The sequence below is a fragment of the Lithobates pipiens genome, unplaced genomic scaffold, assembly GCF_037356315.1.
Source record: "Lithobates pipiens isolate NorthernLeopardFrog02 unplaced genomic scaffold, aLitPip1_a1.2 Scaffold_18, whole genome shotgun sequence".
Taxonomy (NCBI): domain Eukaryota; kingdom Metazoa; phylum Chordata; class Amphibia; order Anura; family Ranidae; genus Lithobates; species Lithobates pipiens.
In genome coordinates this window covers 259,415,319-259,430,201 of record NW_027507758.1, presented here as the reverse complement: position 1 = coordinate 259,430,201, position 14,883 = coordinate 259,415,319, and the positions used below count along the sequence as shown (strand labels likewise).

The 14,883-nt window shown below is 47.2% G+C and overlaps 1 protein-coding gene across 1 annotated transcript in view; it reads left to right on the top strand.

The window, feature by feature from the left end:
- ENPP1 (ectonucleotide pyrophosphatase/phosphodiesterase 1) overlaps positions 1–14,883 on the top strand; it is a 147,667-nt gene that overhangs the window by 63,717 nt on the left and 69,067 nt on the right. Inside the window, exons 8-9 of the mRNA XM_077486860.1 lie at positions 9,172–9,291; positions 12,441–12,550. Coding sequence (XP_077342986.1) covers positions 9,172–9,291; positions 12,441–12,550 — 230 coding nt within the window. The remainder of the gene's footprint in view (positions 1–9,171; positions 9,292–12,440; positions 12,551–14,883) is intronic.

Sequence of the window (14,883 nt, the reverse complement as noted above, 5' to 3'; positions counted from 1 at the left end):
ATTTGCAGTCGGGGAAGCCCACTATCAGTTTGTGCCTCTTATTTTGGTCTGGCATCGGCCCCCTGAGTCTTTACCAAGGTACTGGCTCCAGTTTTGGCGTTGCTGCGAGTGTCTAGAGTACCTAGGCTTGCTGTTGGACTCCAGGGAAGTGAGAGTTTTTCTCCCTTCAGACAAATTGCAGACTCTCAGATCCACAGTAAAACTGCTGATGAACCGCAAGTGCTCATCGCATGCAAAAGAGGAGCGAGTACTGGGGCTCATGGTAGCCTCCTTCGAGGCACTACCTTATGGCCAGTTCCACACCAGAGTCCTGCAGGAGGAGATTTTGACAAAATGGGACAAATCTCAGTTGTCCCTGCATCGACAGATCCAGGTGAGCCACTCACTGATATGGTGGTTGAGATCCCCGGTGAATCGTTCCTTCCTCTGAAATGGACGGTAATCACAACGGACACCAGTCTATCTGGCTGGGGTGGAGTGATGGAAGTTCAGTCGGCTCACGGCCTCTGGTCGACGGAAGAATCTGAGTTGCCGATCAATCTGCTCGAATTGAGAGCGATCAGGCTGTGCCTCTACACACGGTCAATGAGACTTCAAGGGCGTCCGATCAGGATACAGTCAGACAATGCCACGGCGGTGGCGTACGTCAATCACCAAGGGGGAACAAGAAGCTCAGCCGCTACACGGGAGGTCGCTCACATACTTCGGTGGGCAGAGCAACATGTACCGGCCATTTACATCGCAGGAGTGGAGAACTGGCAGGTGGACAGATGCTGGATCCAGGAGAATGGGCATTGCATCAGGAGATGTTCAGGTTGCTGTGCCTGAAGTGGGGCACAACAGATGTGGATCTGCTGGCCTCCTGTCTCAATCGGAAGTTGCCAAGAATCGTATCCAAGACAAGAGATCCGTGAGCAGATGGTGGCTCCGTGGGATCAGTACCAGTTGATCTATGCCTTTCCTCCACTGAAATTGTTGCCACATCTGCTTTGCAGAGTGGAAGCCAAGGGGATCCCAGTGATACTGGTTGCCCCAGATTGGCCTCAGCGTCCTTGGTACACAAACCTGGTGCATCTGGTGGCAGAGGCTTCCTGGTGACTGCCGTTGCGAGAGGACCTTCTGTCTCAAGGTCCGATTCTCCATCCTGCTTTACCATCGCTGGCTTTAACGGCATGGCTATTGAGAACCGGGGTCTGGCGGACTCTGTGATTCCAACTATGTTGAGGGCACGGAAATCTACTTAGAAGATATATCATCGTACCTGGAAGGCCTATATCTCCATGTGTGAGAAGAAAGGATGGCATCCACGCTCTTTTTCCATATCTAGGATCCTACTGTTTCTCCAGAAAGGAGTAGACCAGAGAATGGCATTAAGCACCATCAAAGGGCAAATTTCAGCCTTGGCTGTCTTTTTTTCAAGGACCCATGGCATCGCACTCTTTAGTGAGTACCATCGTTCAGGGGGTACGACTTATAGTTCCTCCGGTGTGTCCACCGTTACCCCCATGGGATTTGAACCTGGTGTTGTCGCTTCAAAAACCGCTGTTTGAAAACATCAGGGAGATTCCCCCGTTGACCCTTTCCCAGAAAGTGGTCTTTCTAGTGGCCATCACATCGGCCAGGAGGGTTTCGGAACTGGTGGCCTTGTCCTGCAAGTCGCCCTATCTGGTCATCCACAGGCATAAGGTGGTGTTGCTTCCGCAACCGTCTTTTTTACCGAAAGTGGTCTCGGCTTTTCATATCAATGAGGACATTGTATTACCATCTCTGTGTCCTAAGCCGAAACACCCTAAAGGAGGTGGCCCTTCACGCTCTTGACATGGTTAGGGCTCTGAAAGTGTATTTGTCTGCCGCGGCTCCTTTTCAGAAGTCAGACTCACTGTTTGCTTCGGTGGCTGGTCCAAAGAAAGGCATGGCGGTCTCGTCGGCCACCATTTCCATGTGGATCAGACATATTGTAGTACAAGTCTACGTCTTGAAGGGGCAGGTGCCCCCTTTTTCAGTCACGGTCCACTCCACAAGGGCATTTGGAACGTCTTGGGCCTTTGGACACCAAGCATCGGTCGCTCAGGTGTGTAAAGCGGCGACCTGGTCATCTGTCCACACGTTTACCAAGTTCTACAAGGTAGACGTCAGTGCATCGACTGATGCCTGTTTTGGCTGCAAAGTTTTGCAGGCGGCCGTGTAGTTGCAATGGACTATACAATAATATATTGTTCCTGTTTTTTCAATAAAAACACAGTACTGTTATGTTAATGCACTGTTGTATTGCTTCCGCAGTTTGGTGCGGTCTTGGGTGATCACTCCTGTTGTGGATACCCTGTGTTTTTTTTTGTGGTGATTTTCCATGCTCTGTTTTTTTGTGGGTATAGTTTCACTAGTTCCCACTTGCCATGGTGGATGAAGTTTCTATGCTGTTTTACCCACCCCTCGTTTTGGCACTGCTTGGGGAAGTCCCATTGGTTACAGAGAGGAGCTGTGTCGGTCAGTGAATATAAGAGAAAATAGGATTTTTTGTGCTCGTCGTAAAATCCTTTTCTCTGTAATTCACTGACCGACACAGCATCCGTCCCTCCTTTTTATCTTTACGTTATACTGCTTGTTGACGTACTGATGCTGCTTTGCAGGGTGAAGGGTTGTAGCCTGAGGGACCGCCCCCCTGGGTGGAACTAAGAGTTCTGAGTGTTGTTACAACTATGCCTAGTATTCTCTTAGTGATGAGGCTAACAACTCCTTTGTTACAGAGAGGAGCCGTGTCAGTCGGTGAATTCGAGAAGGATTTTATGGTGAGTACAAAAAAATCCTATTATACCCTTTCGAAGATAGCCACTCTCCTCCTTGCCCCTGTGATTGTAAAAGTTTAGATTTTGCAAAAGACACCAGGACAAAGTGAGTGAATTTTCTGATAGAGGTTCTAACCATTCCCGACTCCACCCAGAAATATAAAACTATATTTTTTGCCTGGAATTCTACTTTTAACACAATTCTTATTTAAAGAATTAAACCCTGAACAGGCAAAGAACAATACCTACTCTAGGAAAGTGATTATATTATTTTTATACAGGATTTATATAGCGCCAACAGTTTATGCAATGCTTTACAATATGAACAAGGACAGTACGATTACTAATACAGTTCAATACAGAAAGAGTAGGAGGGCCCTGCGCATGGAGCTTACAATCTAAATGGCGGGGGAGGTGGTACAAAAGGTAATAGCTGCAGGGGATGATCTGATGGAGGTGAATTGAGTACAGTTCTTAGGTGGAGGTGTGTCTGGTATGCATTGAATCATGCAATTCTTGAATTTCTGTAATCCTAAACTGCATAATTCTCTGCAGATCAGTGAGCTACATGTTTAGCTTCCTAAAAGAAATCATGAGAGCTAAGGACTTGATGTGGTTTGTGATTACTGTCATCAAATGGCATTGTGCCAGACATTCCAACCTGCAAAAACTCACTTCAGGGAGGTGGCAAACCCTGGACCCACTCCTCCCTCTGAATCCGACACAAGCTCCCTCCACACAGCTGCTGCTCACCTTCCATTGGCTGTCCAGGCTTCTTGACTCTTTCTGAACTGGACTAGTGGAAGGCGGGGCACTCAATGATTGCGGGAGCTGGAGGATTATGAGAGGAGGGTGGAGTAACAGTCTGGGATACATAGGAAGTCCCGCGTTGCACCTACTTTGGCACAATCCATCCCCATAGCGATGCCACTGCCTCCCCTGGCTGGGAGGAGGGGGCGGCTCGGGCTGCTGCAGCTGACAGCCGTGAGATCGTGCCACATTTGCGGGTGTCAGTGAGACTTCCGCAAGAAGTCTGTTGTGCCCGGCTCTCTTCAGAGTGCCCCCCTATGCTATGGAGAAAGGGAAAGGGTGTGCATGTGGAGGGTGTTTTGTAGTCCTATGACACCTTTGCTGAGGTGACAATGCTGCTCCTCCATGTGCAGTGGGTGAATGTTGTCACTGTGCATAGAATGTGTTACTGGTAGGATTGCCAGGCAAGAATAAAAAAAAAAAGTTTTGGAAATGCGAGACGCGCTGCAAATGTGCACTACGCTTGCAGTGCCATTGTTAAAGGCACATCAAACATGATTAACAGATGTGCGTTTTTGTCGTGCAGCAAATGAGCTACAAATGCGCCACAGTGCAAGGCAAAAAAAGTGTGATGCTTCATGCCCGAAAGGTTCTGGTGCTTTTCTGTCGCCCCCCCCCCCGAGAAGCATGAGCGAACGTATGTTCCCACTACATCAAGTGTGAATGAATATATATACATTTTTCTTGGGTTTAGATAAGCTTTAAAGTTTTATTTACCAATTGCTATTTTGCAGTGAATGCTTGAAATGTTACCCATTAACGTCTCTATGATTAACACACAGCTTACTGTGGCAATGTGTGAAGATTTATTTTGAATAATTTTAAGTGAACATTTGACAAAAGTAATATGTCAGGAATTATGGTGATTGAAATTGGAAGGCAGAGAATAAGCGGAATGTTCCCTAAACTTTTTGTTCTGAATTTGAGTGGAATTTTCTCTTTGCTGGGCCTCAGACAGGGGAGGGCTGGCAGCCTTAGGCCTGGGGGGCAAGTCCAGTCAAGTGGCCCATTGAACCACTGAATCAGCATACCACCCATCTACACCACATTCCCCGTACAGAGAGAGAGGGAGACTGCTCCACCTTGCCCCAAAGAGAGAGAGACTGCTTGACACTGCCTGCACAGAGAGAGACCGCGTCACACTGCCTCCACAGAGAGAGACCGCGTCACACTGCCTCCACAGAGAGAGACCCCGCGTCACACTGCCTCCACAGAGAGAGACCCCGCTTCACACTGCCTGCACAGACCTCGCTTCACACTGCCTGCACAGAGAGAGCAGTCACTTTCTGTGCAGGCACTGTGAAGCAGCCAGTCTCTGTACAGGCAGTGTGAAGTGGAGCAGTCTCTCAGAGAATGGAGCAGTCTCTCAGAAAGAGACTGCATGATTGCCCCCAGATAGACTGAATAAAAGAGCTGGCCCTTTCCCCACACCCAGTACACAGACCAATGAGACTGCAGGAAGATGATGACTAAAGACTGTGCTGTCACTGCCACCACACTAAGCACTACCTGTGAAGTCCGGAGCTTCTCTGGTGAGTGAGCACCACACCACTGGGCAAGCCAAGCAAGCAGAGTAGCTGAGAGTCACAGTGAGCGCAGCAGGCTAAACACGCAAGTCCTGCTGTCTCCCCGGCATGAACACCAGATTCAACAGGGTGCAGGTTCCTCCTGTCTCAATTGCGGATAGTAAGAAATGCACATGCAGGCGCATGCCGGAGCACAGGCCAGATTAAGGGCATTGTGGGCCTGGTGCTGCAATGGAGCAGGTTTAGGAGTGGCAGGGATATGAGGTAAGTAATGTCATATCCCAGCTCTTGCCCAGACTTGGTCACAGCCCCACAAGGCTGTAATGTTAGGGAAGCCCAGAACTTGAATTACCAAGCTTCCGTAAGAGCCGTGTGTCGGTGTGTGCTCTGAGGTGAAAGTTTCCAAGCCATCAGAATACAGTGATCACTGCTGGCAGCTATAGCAGCCAGCACTGATCGCTAAAAAACATAAAGACACGCTGGTTGTACTGTCAGTTGATGGAGTCAAATTCTGTACAACCAGTCTGCACAGAGATAGATTGAAATGTCTGCTGAACCGGCAGAATTTCAATCTGTCTATTGTGGCCTAAGTCCACCAGTCTCTGGGTTTAATAATATCCTCAAATCTTCTGAAAGGGGGGCTCCACTTAAGTGTAGAAATTCACTTTGAACTCCACCTTATTTCCAGAACTCTCTTTAGGGTCCTTTAACACTGAAGGCGCTGTACAGGCCTTTTAGTGCTAAAAAATAGCACCTGTAAAGTGCTTCTTATGCCACCCCAGGTTTCCCACTGGGGCGGTGCGCTTGCAGGACATTCTGAAAAGTCCAGCAAGCAGCATTATTGGCAGTTTGGGAGAGGTGCCCAGTCCATTGAAATGAATGCAACACGGCCGTTTTTAACACTTTCTTTGGCCACTAGTGGGGGTTAAAAATGCTCCGCTAGCGCCACTAAAACAATGATAAAGCGCCACTAAAACGAGCAGCGCTGTACCACTACCGCCCACATCGTCCCAGTGTGAAAGTACCCTTTGGTATTAGATGTGCAAACAAAAAGGTGAGACCACATCTAATACCTACAGAGAGTAATGGAAATAAGGTGGAGTTCAAAGTAAACTGTGTCATTACCTGCAGGGATTGGCATTTAGAGGGGTTAAAGCAGGCAGGGATGAAATGTGATATCAACTATTCACTGCCTGTCAAATGCCTCTGAAAAGTGACCTGAGAATGGATCACTTTCCAGAGGAGTGGCAGTGGCTGCTGCAAGTGAATACAAGCATTTAGGCTCACACTGGTGTGCTGCGGTTTGGCTGCAGTGCGGGTGTACTGGCGGGTGTGACACCCCCTCAGACTTCTTTTAGGTTACACATTGTTGCTGCATGTTCTGAAAGTGCACCAAACATGCAGCATGCAGGACGTTTTGTGCACTTTCAGAACATGCAGTAAAAATGTGCATCCTATATCATATGTCCCAGGGGCAACATGCAGGATGACTGCCAGTACACCAGCACTGCAGCCAAAACTGCAGCATGTCAGTGAGAGCCCTCATCATACCACCTAGCCCTAGGAGGGCAAGATACTGGCACAGGCTGCTAGAAAAAAACTCTTTGGCTGCAGAGAGGAGGAGAGAGGAGGAGCTCACTTACTTGGATGGTCCCAGCCTCCCAGGAGCCTCACTGGATTCCAGCCAACTGCTCAGATTGAGCAGAGAGCAGGTCCAGCCTCTTCCAGCCAATGGTGTGGAGTAGGGAGGGGCTGGGCGGGGCTGTGCTGTGTAACACAGACTGTCAGCCCTGACATGAAGACATCGCTGGCTCACAGCAGGGCCGCTGATAGGGCAGTACAAGCAGCCCTGTTGTACCGGGCCCAGCCAGCAGGGGGGGCCCGAGCAGATTTCTAGCTAAAAAAACGAATTTGCTAAATAACTTTATTAACCTGCTCCCACTTGATTGGCAAGGTATATTGTACCTTCCTGGGCCCCATCAGGTTAATAGAGGGGCCCAGGAGGTGAGAGAAGAAGAGGGACTTTTTCTCCATTTTCGGGTGGAGGCATACAATCCCTGCTCTGCATCTGTGTACCTTGTGCTCACTGTATGCTTTCCTGGGCGGATGGATTCAATTGTAATGCGGCTCCCTTCCCTCAATAAGTGCCGTGCTGCTGCAGCCTGATGGAGAGACTGAACGAGAGAGTAATCCATATGCTGGTCCCACAGGCAAGCAATTCCCTTACACACATCACACACACTGACACACATCACACAGGCTGAGGCTTAGTCCCCTGACTCCCCATTGTGTGCTCATGGTCATTATGATGATCAAAGCACAGCAGGTTCTCTATGGCTCTGTCAGTGTAACATGCTGTGTGGTTGTGATTTTCTTAATATATGGCTGTGCTGTGTGTTACAGACTATAACTCAGCACAGCCATAAGAAAGTCAGCACCACACAGCATGTTACACTGACAGAGCCATAGAGAACCTGCTGTGCCCTGATCATCATAGTGACCATGAGCACATAGTGAGATGCTACTTTACACATGTGATGGGGGAAGGGACAGTAAAAACACACAGCCAAGATGCATTTGTACCACCCCCAAATCACTCCCCTTTAAGAATTTTTCACCCAAGCCTTGCAATCAGGTCCGCCTGTCAGTTTTTCCTGTGGACCAGTGGGTGCAGTAGCTGTGTATGATGGGCACAGTGGCTGCGTTTGATGGCACAGTAGCTAAGTTTGATGGGCACAGTGGCGGCAATTGATGGCACAGTAGCTATGTTTGATGGCACAGTGGCGGCAATTGATGGCACAGTGGCAGCAATTGATGGGTACAGTAGCTGCGTATGATGGCACAGTAGCGGAAATTGATGGCACATAGGCGGCAATTGATGGCACAGTGGCAGCAATTGATGGGTACAGTAGCTGCGTATGATGGCACAGTAGCGGAAATTGATGGCACAGTGGCGGCAATTGATGGGTACAGTAGCTGCATATGATGTTCATATGATTTTCAGTTTGTTTGCGTCCCCCTCATAAATTTTGAGCATCGCCTGCCACTGATGTGGACCGATTGAAAGCCCCATGTAGGTCTACAGGAGTCCAGATATGAATTGACTTGTGTCCATTCAGGTAAAAAAATAAAATAATAGAATAATAATGGTTATTAAAGCGGAGTTCCACCCAAAAGTGGAACTTCTGCTCATCTTCTTCCTCCCCCCCTCCGGTGCCACAATTGGCACCTTTTGAGGGGGAAATGGGGGGGGGGGTATAGGGTATCAGCTATCCTTTTCCACTTTCAGGATTCCCTGCCACAGAGCTGTGATGTCACCGCGGGGCTCCCTCCTCCTCCTCTGGCCCCTGGGCCAAACTGGGAGAGAAGCGGGGCCTCGTGCATGTGCAGTAGGGTTTCCGGCGTGAAGCTGAAAGGCTACACTGCCGGGTTCCCTTACCCATAATGGTGGTGGAGCACCCAACAGCTGATGGAAACATCCGCTGCGGGTGTCGAGATCGTTGGACTCCAGGACAGGTAAGTGTCCATTTATTAAAACCCAGCAGCTGCAGTATGTGTAGCTTCTGACTTTTAATGTTTATTTTTTTGGGGGTGTAACACCACTTTAAAGGTTCACCTTTTGGAACATCTTACATGTTTCAGCTCCTGCCACCTTTCCCCCAGATTTTGTGACAGCATGGGGTCAAGGGCGGAGCCAGGGGTGGGGTTGTGGGCGGGACCAAGGGGCCCTGTCAGGTATGCTCTATGGGGCCCCATGATTTCTAACAGCGGCCCTGGCTCACAGTACTGGACTCGGCCAGCTCAAGAACTGTGCATGTTGTGGTTTTGAGCTGACGACAAAGCAGCCTTTGCCACCGCATATCAGAGCAGCCCAGGGGGCAATTGCATCCCTGCCCCCTGGCCCAGCCCTCCCCTGGCCTCAGATATGTTAACATTTAGTAAAACTGCTTCGTTTGACATTGATTTTCATTCTCATAAACAGTTAAAGTTTCCAGCAGTGCTGTAAGGTTAAAATTTTAACATTTGACATTCTCGTGTTCTTCTGATTGCAGGGCCTCTACCCAGAATCGCATGGTCTTGCGGACAATAAAATGTACGACCCACACAGAAATGCTTCATTCACACTAAGAAGCTCTGAGAAGTTTCATTCTTCATGGTACCAAGGAGAACCAGTATGTTTATTAAAACTGATTGCTTTATTTTGAGGATTATTAATGTGTAAATTAACCCAAAACTTTTTTTGTGGATGGAATGTGGAAGTGGCAAAACCTCCTTCAGGCTTTTTGTTGTGTGCAATGGCAGTGCTTGGATAAGGTCTGGTGCCCAGGGCAAAATTAAATTGCCCTCAGCATTGGAGCCAGTTAAAGTATCAGTTAACCCCAAAAATATATATATATACAGATCCTGGTCCCTTAAAGCAGAATATACAGCACAGCACTTGTGCTGTGTAATCTGCCCCCCTCTAAATTGTAACAAAAAAACCCTGTATGCCCTCTCTATTCTGACCATAACAATCAGGGCTGCTGAGCCCTAATCCCCGTGGTCAAAGTACTTCCCTCTGTCATATGCTGACCTCCTCGGCTCTCCATTCTCCCCCCTCACCCCCTACTTTTTGCCTGTCAACTGTGTCTCTCTCTGTCTCCACCCCCCCCCCCCCACCCCCACTACTATTGCAAATAAAAGCCTACAATGGTCACTGCCAGCCCCTCTGTTAGAGGCTGGCATTGCACACTATGTCCTCAGTTTTAAAAAGGAGCAGTCTAAATACCGAGTTTCAGTTGTCTTCAGGCCGGTCACGTGACTCACGGCTGCTTTACAGCTATGAGACAGAGCTTCTGTGGAGGAAGCGAGCGGCCATGTGACCTCTCAGGCTGAAGTCAGAGGGGGATCATGGCTCCTCCTGCAGAAGACATCCATCGGAGCTGTAAAGCGGCCGGGAGTCATGTGATATATATATATATATATATATATATATATATATATATATATATATATATATATATATATATTATTCTCCATGGTGTTGCAGCTAATAACAAACAATCCGCTGCCAGACTTCATACATACTTTTCCAGAGACAGTAAACTGTTATTGCGAGGTTTGTTTTTCTCTAACCATCCGACTGTGTGGTGACAGAGATTTCGCTAATGACCGTGCAAAAGTAATGTTCTCCTGCCCAAACTTGTAATTACTGTATTGAAATATGACACATCCTCTTCTATTCAATAGTAGGGGCTTACTCGGAATAAGCCCTGAGTTCTTGATGAGGAACTTTGACTGGACAATGCATACTGCCAGTTTCACCTGCCCCTCTGCTCCAGGAGTTCCCTGCCGTCCGACCATGTGGTGGCAGAGACATTGCCAATGTCCGTGTAAAGGCAATGTTCCTTCACAGCTCTCCCTGGGTCTTTCCTGGGATCGGCTCATCACCCCAGATGGGGATGGTCTCCTGCGACTGACTAACATGCCATTTCTCACTTCACCCAGCTGTCTCTGTCCCCTGTGGAGAATCGTCTCAGCTTATCTGAGGCCTGCCCCCTGCCAATCTCAATGGGGATTGGTCAGGGCTCACACACAAGCTGCCTGCCACTCCAGTTCTATTCTAAGCCCAGCCCCCTTTCCAGAACATTCTCCCTGGAACATGGGGAGGCGCCTCAGCCAGAGCACAGGTGGTAACGCCCACAGTTACTCTGACCACTCCCAGCCCCCAGATCAAAACAGACAGGCCTAGCGCACAGAATTAGCCTGCCTAAATTTGCCTGTGCTGGACAACCTAGTAAAAATACCTTACTAGCACTTACCTATTGGTAGAGAGATGTGTGTGTATATAATATATAAATATATAGTGACTGGGATGCCACAAGCTAGTAACCCCCCCCCCCCCCCAATTGAAATATTATACAATTATATTTATTAAAAATCAAAAAAAAAAGCAACAAAAATGTCAATATTTCACATACAGAAAAGTCCCCACCTTTTCGCAAATGAAAACAAGACCTCAAAATACCATCTTGACCTTTTTTACTGAATATCCTTTTTGATTACATTAAGTTGATGCATGTGGTGCCACAGTTACATTATCTTTTTTTACTAGATCTCATCTGCTGTGCAGAACTTTTTCTTGTCACTCTCCACTTTCCCCTCTCTGACTCCTCAGCCTTCTCTTAAGTAGTACCTTCAGGACAGGAGCATTGCAGAGCTCCAGACTCTGTGATATGCACAGATGTGCTGGCATTTTTGTTCCTTTATTTTTTTTTCCACCCCATCCAAAGTAAAATATAGCGACAGGGCAAGAAGGGAAGAGGGGTAAAGGTAAAACTAGGGGGCAATAGGACATTGGCAGCTGAGGCAGTGTGAGACAGAACAGCTACTTTACAATGTTCCATACCTTTTCTTGCTACCTTGAGGACTGCAATAAAGTGATGTTTGCTGAGGCTGGCTCTGTAGCAACCCTAATCCCTAATGTGTGCATATAGAATTCACTGGTACAGAGAGCACCCCAGCACTCAGCTACCACTCTGCAAGATGCTCTGCAAGTATTGGGCACCAGGGCAACTGGGCAGGTAGCTCTGCAATGTGACCCCATGTGGTGATGGGGTGATGGTCATGCTGCAACCCAAGCTTCTTCATCTGTGCTTGGGGTACCTGCCCCTTCTTCCCCCCCTCTCTCCCCACCCCTTTACCTGGCCCTGCCCACTGGGTAGGTCTACCTTCTTTGTTTGTTCTGGGGGACAGAAAGTGAGGGTAATCCAAAATCCAAAATTACAATTGTTACCCGAACAGGACTAGATGAACATGTTTTCAGTTATTTTCTATGGAGAGATTTTCTCTACTTTCCTGTTATAGCGTCTGGGAGGGAAGTAAAAAGAAACCTTCCCAATGGGTTACAAAACAGTGATTTTTAAACATTCCCTACTCTTTCCAAAACCATAATTCAATACCACGCCTAAAATAATGGTAAGGGTTATGATTAAACCTAGTTATATACTCTTGTGTAGGTTTTTTTTTTTTTCTTGCTGTGAGAATTTTGCACTGTGCATATCCTTATAAAGTTTCATGAAAGGTACTGGCACTACTTGGAGTTTCAATGGTACCACTGGAGTCTGGCGATATAACAGAAAAATCTACAAGCATAAGCTGAACTTTGTGAGATGGACCTGTCGGTGGGATCCCACAATGCAAACTATAGTGATTGCTATTCTATATCAGGCACATAGAATCAATCAATATTTAATGTCATTAGGTTTTCACAAGCTTTGTTTTTGTTCTTGGATTTTCTTGCACAGCATCACAATGTCCAACTAAATTCTTCTTTTCATAGGTATGGATAACTGCTATGAATCAAGGACTAAAGACAGCAACTTACTTTTGGCCAGGATCCGATGTAAAGATCAATGGAACTTTTCCAACTTATTATAAGGAATACAATGGGTAATTCATTATATTAATAGGCATACCACCTAAAAGGCGGAAATTGGGAACTGGGAAATTGCAAAAGGTCATAAAGTAGTTATTTGGTCAACGGAAAAATTATCTTTAGCTATTGCAATATTATTGCCTTTAGTCTTACTTGGTAAAACAGTGCAAGAAACAAGGTGTGATACCCAGAGCAAACTATTCTAATCCATTTTATACTGTTGACTTTTTTTTACCTAAATCTAGCTAATCTCAAAAACAAAAATGTAAAATATTGCAGCTTACCAGTTCTTAGATATAGTGGCTGCATTAGTGTCATTTCAGGGCCTTTTCCCCTTTATGTTCAGCTTTAACGCTACCAGTAAAAAAAAAACTTCCTGTCCTGGAGTGACAACACTAACCCACTGTACTGTATCTATGGAGGAACAATGTTATCACCCTAAGCTGCTGTCCTGATTTGGACTACAGAATGCCTCCCAGTTTACTCCTTTCACTTACAAAGGAAGAAGGATTGTGTGGTATACAGAAAAAAAATACAACAGATATGCTTATGTACTTCCAGAAGCAAATATGTTAAGTACATATGTTTATGCTCTTCAGGATATGTACTGTGGCAGCACGCAGGTAAAATCACCTGGTTGTATTCAGGATGGGAAATATGTGTGTCCTAGATTCAGGCTTTATGCAGACTTTTACAATTAGAGGGGAAGAGTTAATGAGCCCAGCTGTAGTAAGTGGGCTCATTAAGACCTCTACAAAAAACCCCAGCATGCATAGGGAGATGCTCCATCCTGGAACCAGTTTTGTGTGTATAGACTGGGGAGTCTGAGATCTGTTCTGTGCGGTGAGTTAACGCCTGTGTGGCAAACCCCTACAATAGAGACAGGGACTGGGGCAGCACAAGGCTGCACCCAGTTGTTAGACAGGGAGTCTACGTGTGTAGTTAGAGGTCAAGCTGACCAGGATTTATTTTCTTGTTTTATTTTGTTTGGCTGTTATATGTATCACTGCATGTAGCCTAAATAAACCGGATCTTTTGTTTTTTGCACCTACACCGCTGTCTGCTGTGCCTGACTTTGTGTTGTGAACTCATCCAGGGGGTCACACACACCCGTTACCGAGCGAACCCCCTCACATTTGGTGGAGAATTTTGGCATTTTTTTTTTTTTGTTAAGGCCAGCATGGAGGAGATACTGAGACAGCTGGCTCTAGCAAATGCAAACCAGCAGCAAACAAATGCAGCTTTACAAAAGAGCCTTGCAGCTCAACAACAAGCCCAGCAGCAGGCAAATGCAAATCAGCAGCAGACAAATGCAACTTTGCAGCAGAGTTTGGAAGCCCAGCAGCAGGCAAATGCAAATCAGCAGCAGACAAATGCAACTTTGCAGCAGAGTTTGGAAGCTCAGCAACAAGCCCAGCAGCGATCTGAAGCCCGCTTCATAGACCTGTTGCAGAAGCAAGAGCAGAATTTTCAACAGCAAATAGAGACATTGATACAGCAACGTCCGCAGACCAATGAAGCAAGTGGGTACAATAATACCGCAACCTTTGGTGTGATCCGTTTACTGACAAAAATGACTGGAGAGGATGATCCGGAGGTGTTTTTGACCACATTTGAAAGGACTGCTGAAAGGGAAAAGTGGCCTAAGGAGCAGTGGGCTGGACTGGTGGCCCCACTGTTAACTGGGGAATCGCAGAAAGCTTATTATGACCTAGAGCCTGACCAAGCAAAAGACTATGTGGTGCTAAAAGCAGAAATATTGGCACGGCTGGGTGTCACCCTGGCAGTCCGGGCTCAGCGTGTGCATAACTGGACTTTTCAGGTTGGAAAACCTCCCAGGTCTCAAATGTATGATCTCATTCACCTGAGCAGGAAGTGGCTGCAGCCAGAGATTTTGACCGCACCAAACATTGTGGAACGTGTGGTTATGGATCGTTTCCTGAGAGCTCTTCCTACTGCCATCCAAAAATGGGTAAGCCATGGAGACCCAGAAAATGCAGATAAACTTGTGGATCTGGTTGAGAGATACTTGGCTACAGAGAACTTGACCACCTCTTCCAGGGACTCACGGACTTTCCCCCCTAAGACCAGATCATCCCCAGTGGCGGGTAAGATGACTCCAAGGGGTGAGGGTGGAGAGAGTGAGAGGGTGGGAGTTCTACCTAAGGTCTGGCGGGAGCAGCCCAGGAAGCCCATGCTGCAAGAGGCAGCGAAAAAAATAATTTGCTACCGCTGCCGGCAAGAGGGACATATTGCAGCCAATTGCCCAGTTGTGGATGAGCCTATGCAATGTGACTTTATAAGGGAGAGACGTCAGTCGCTGTTTGCGACAGTTGCATGCACTGCC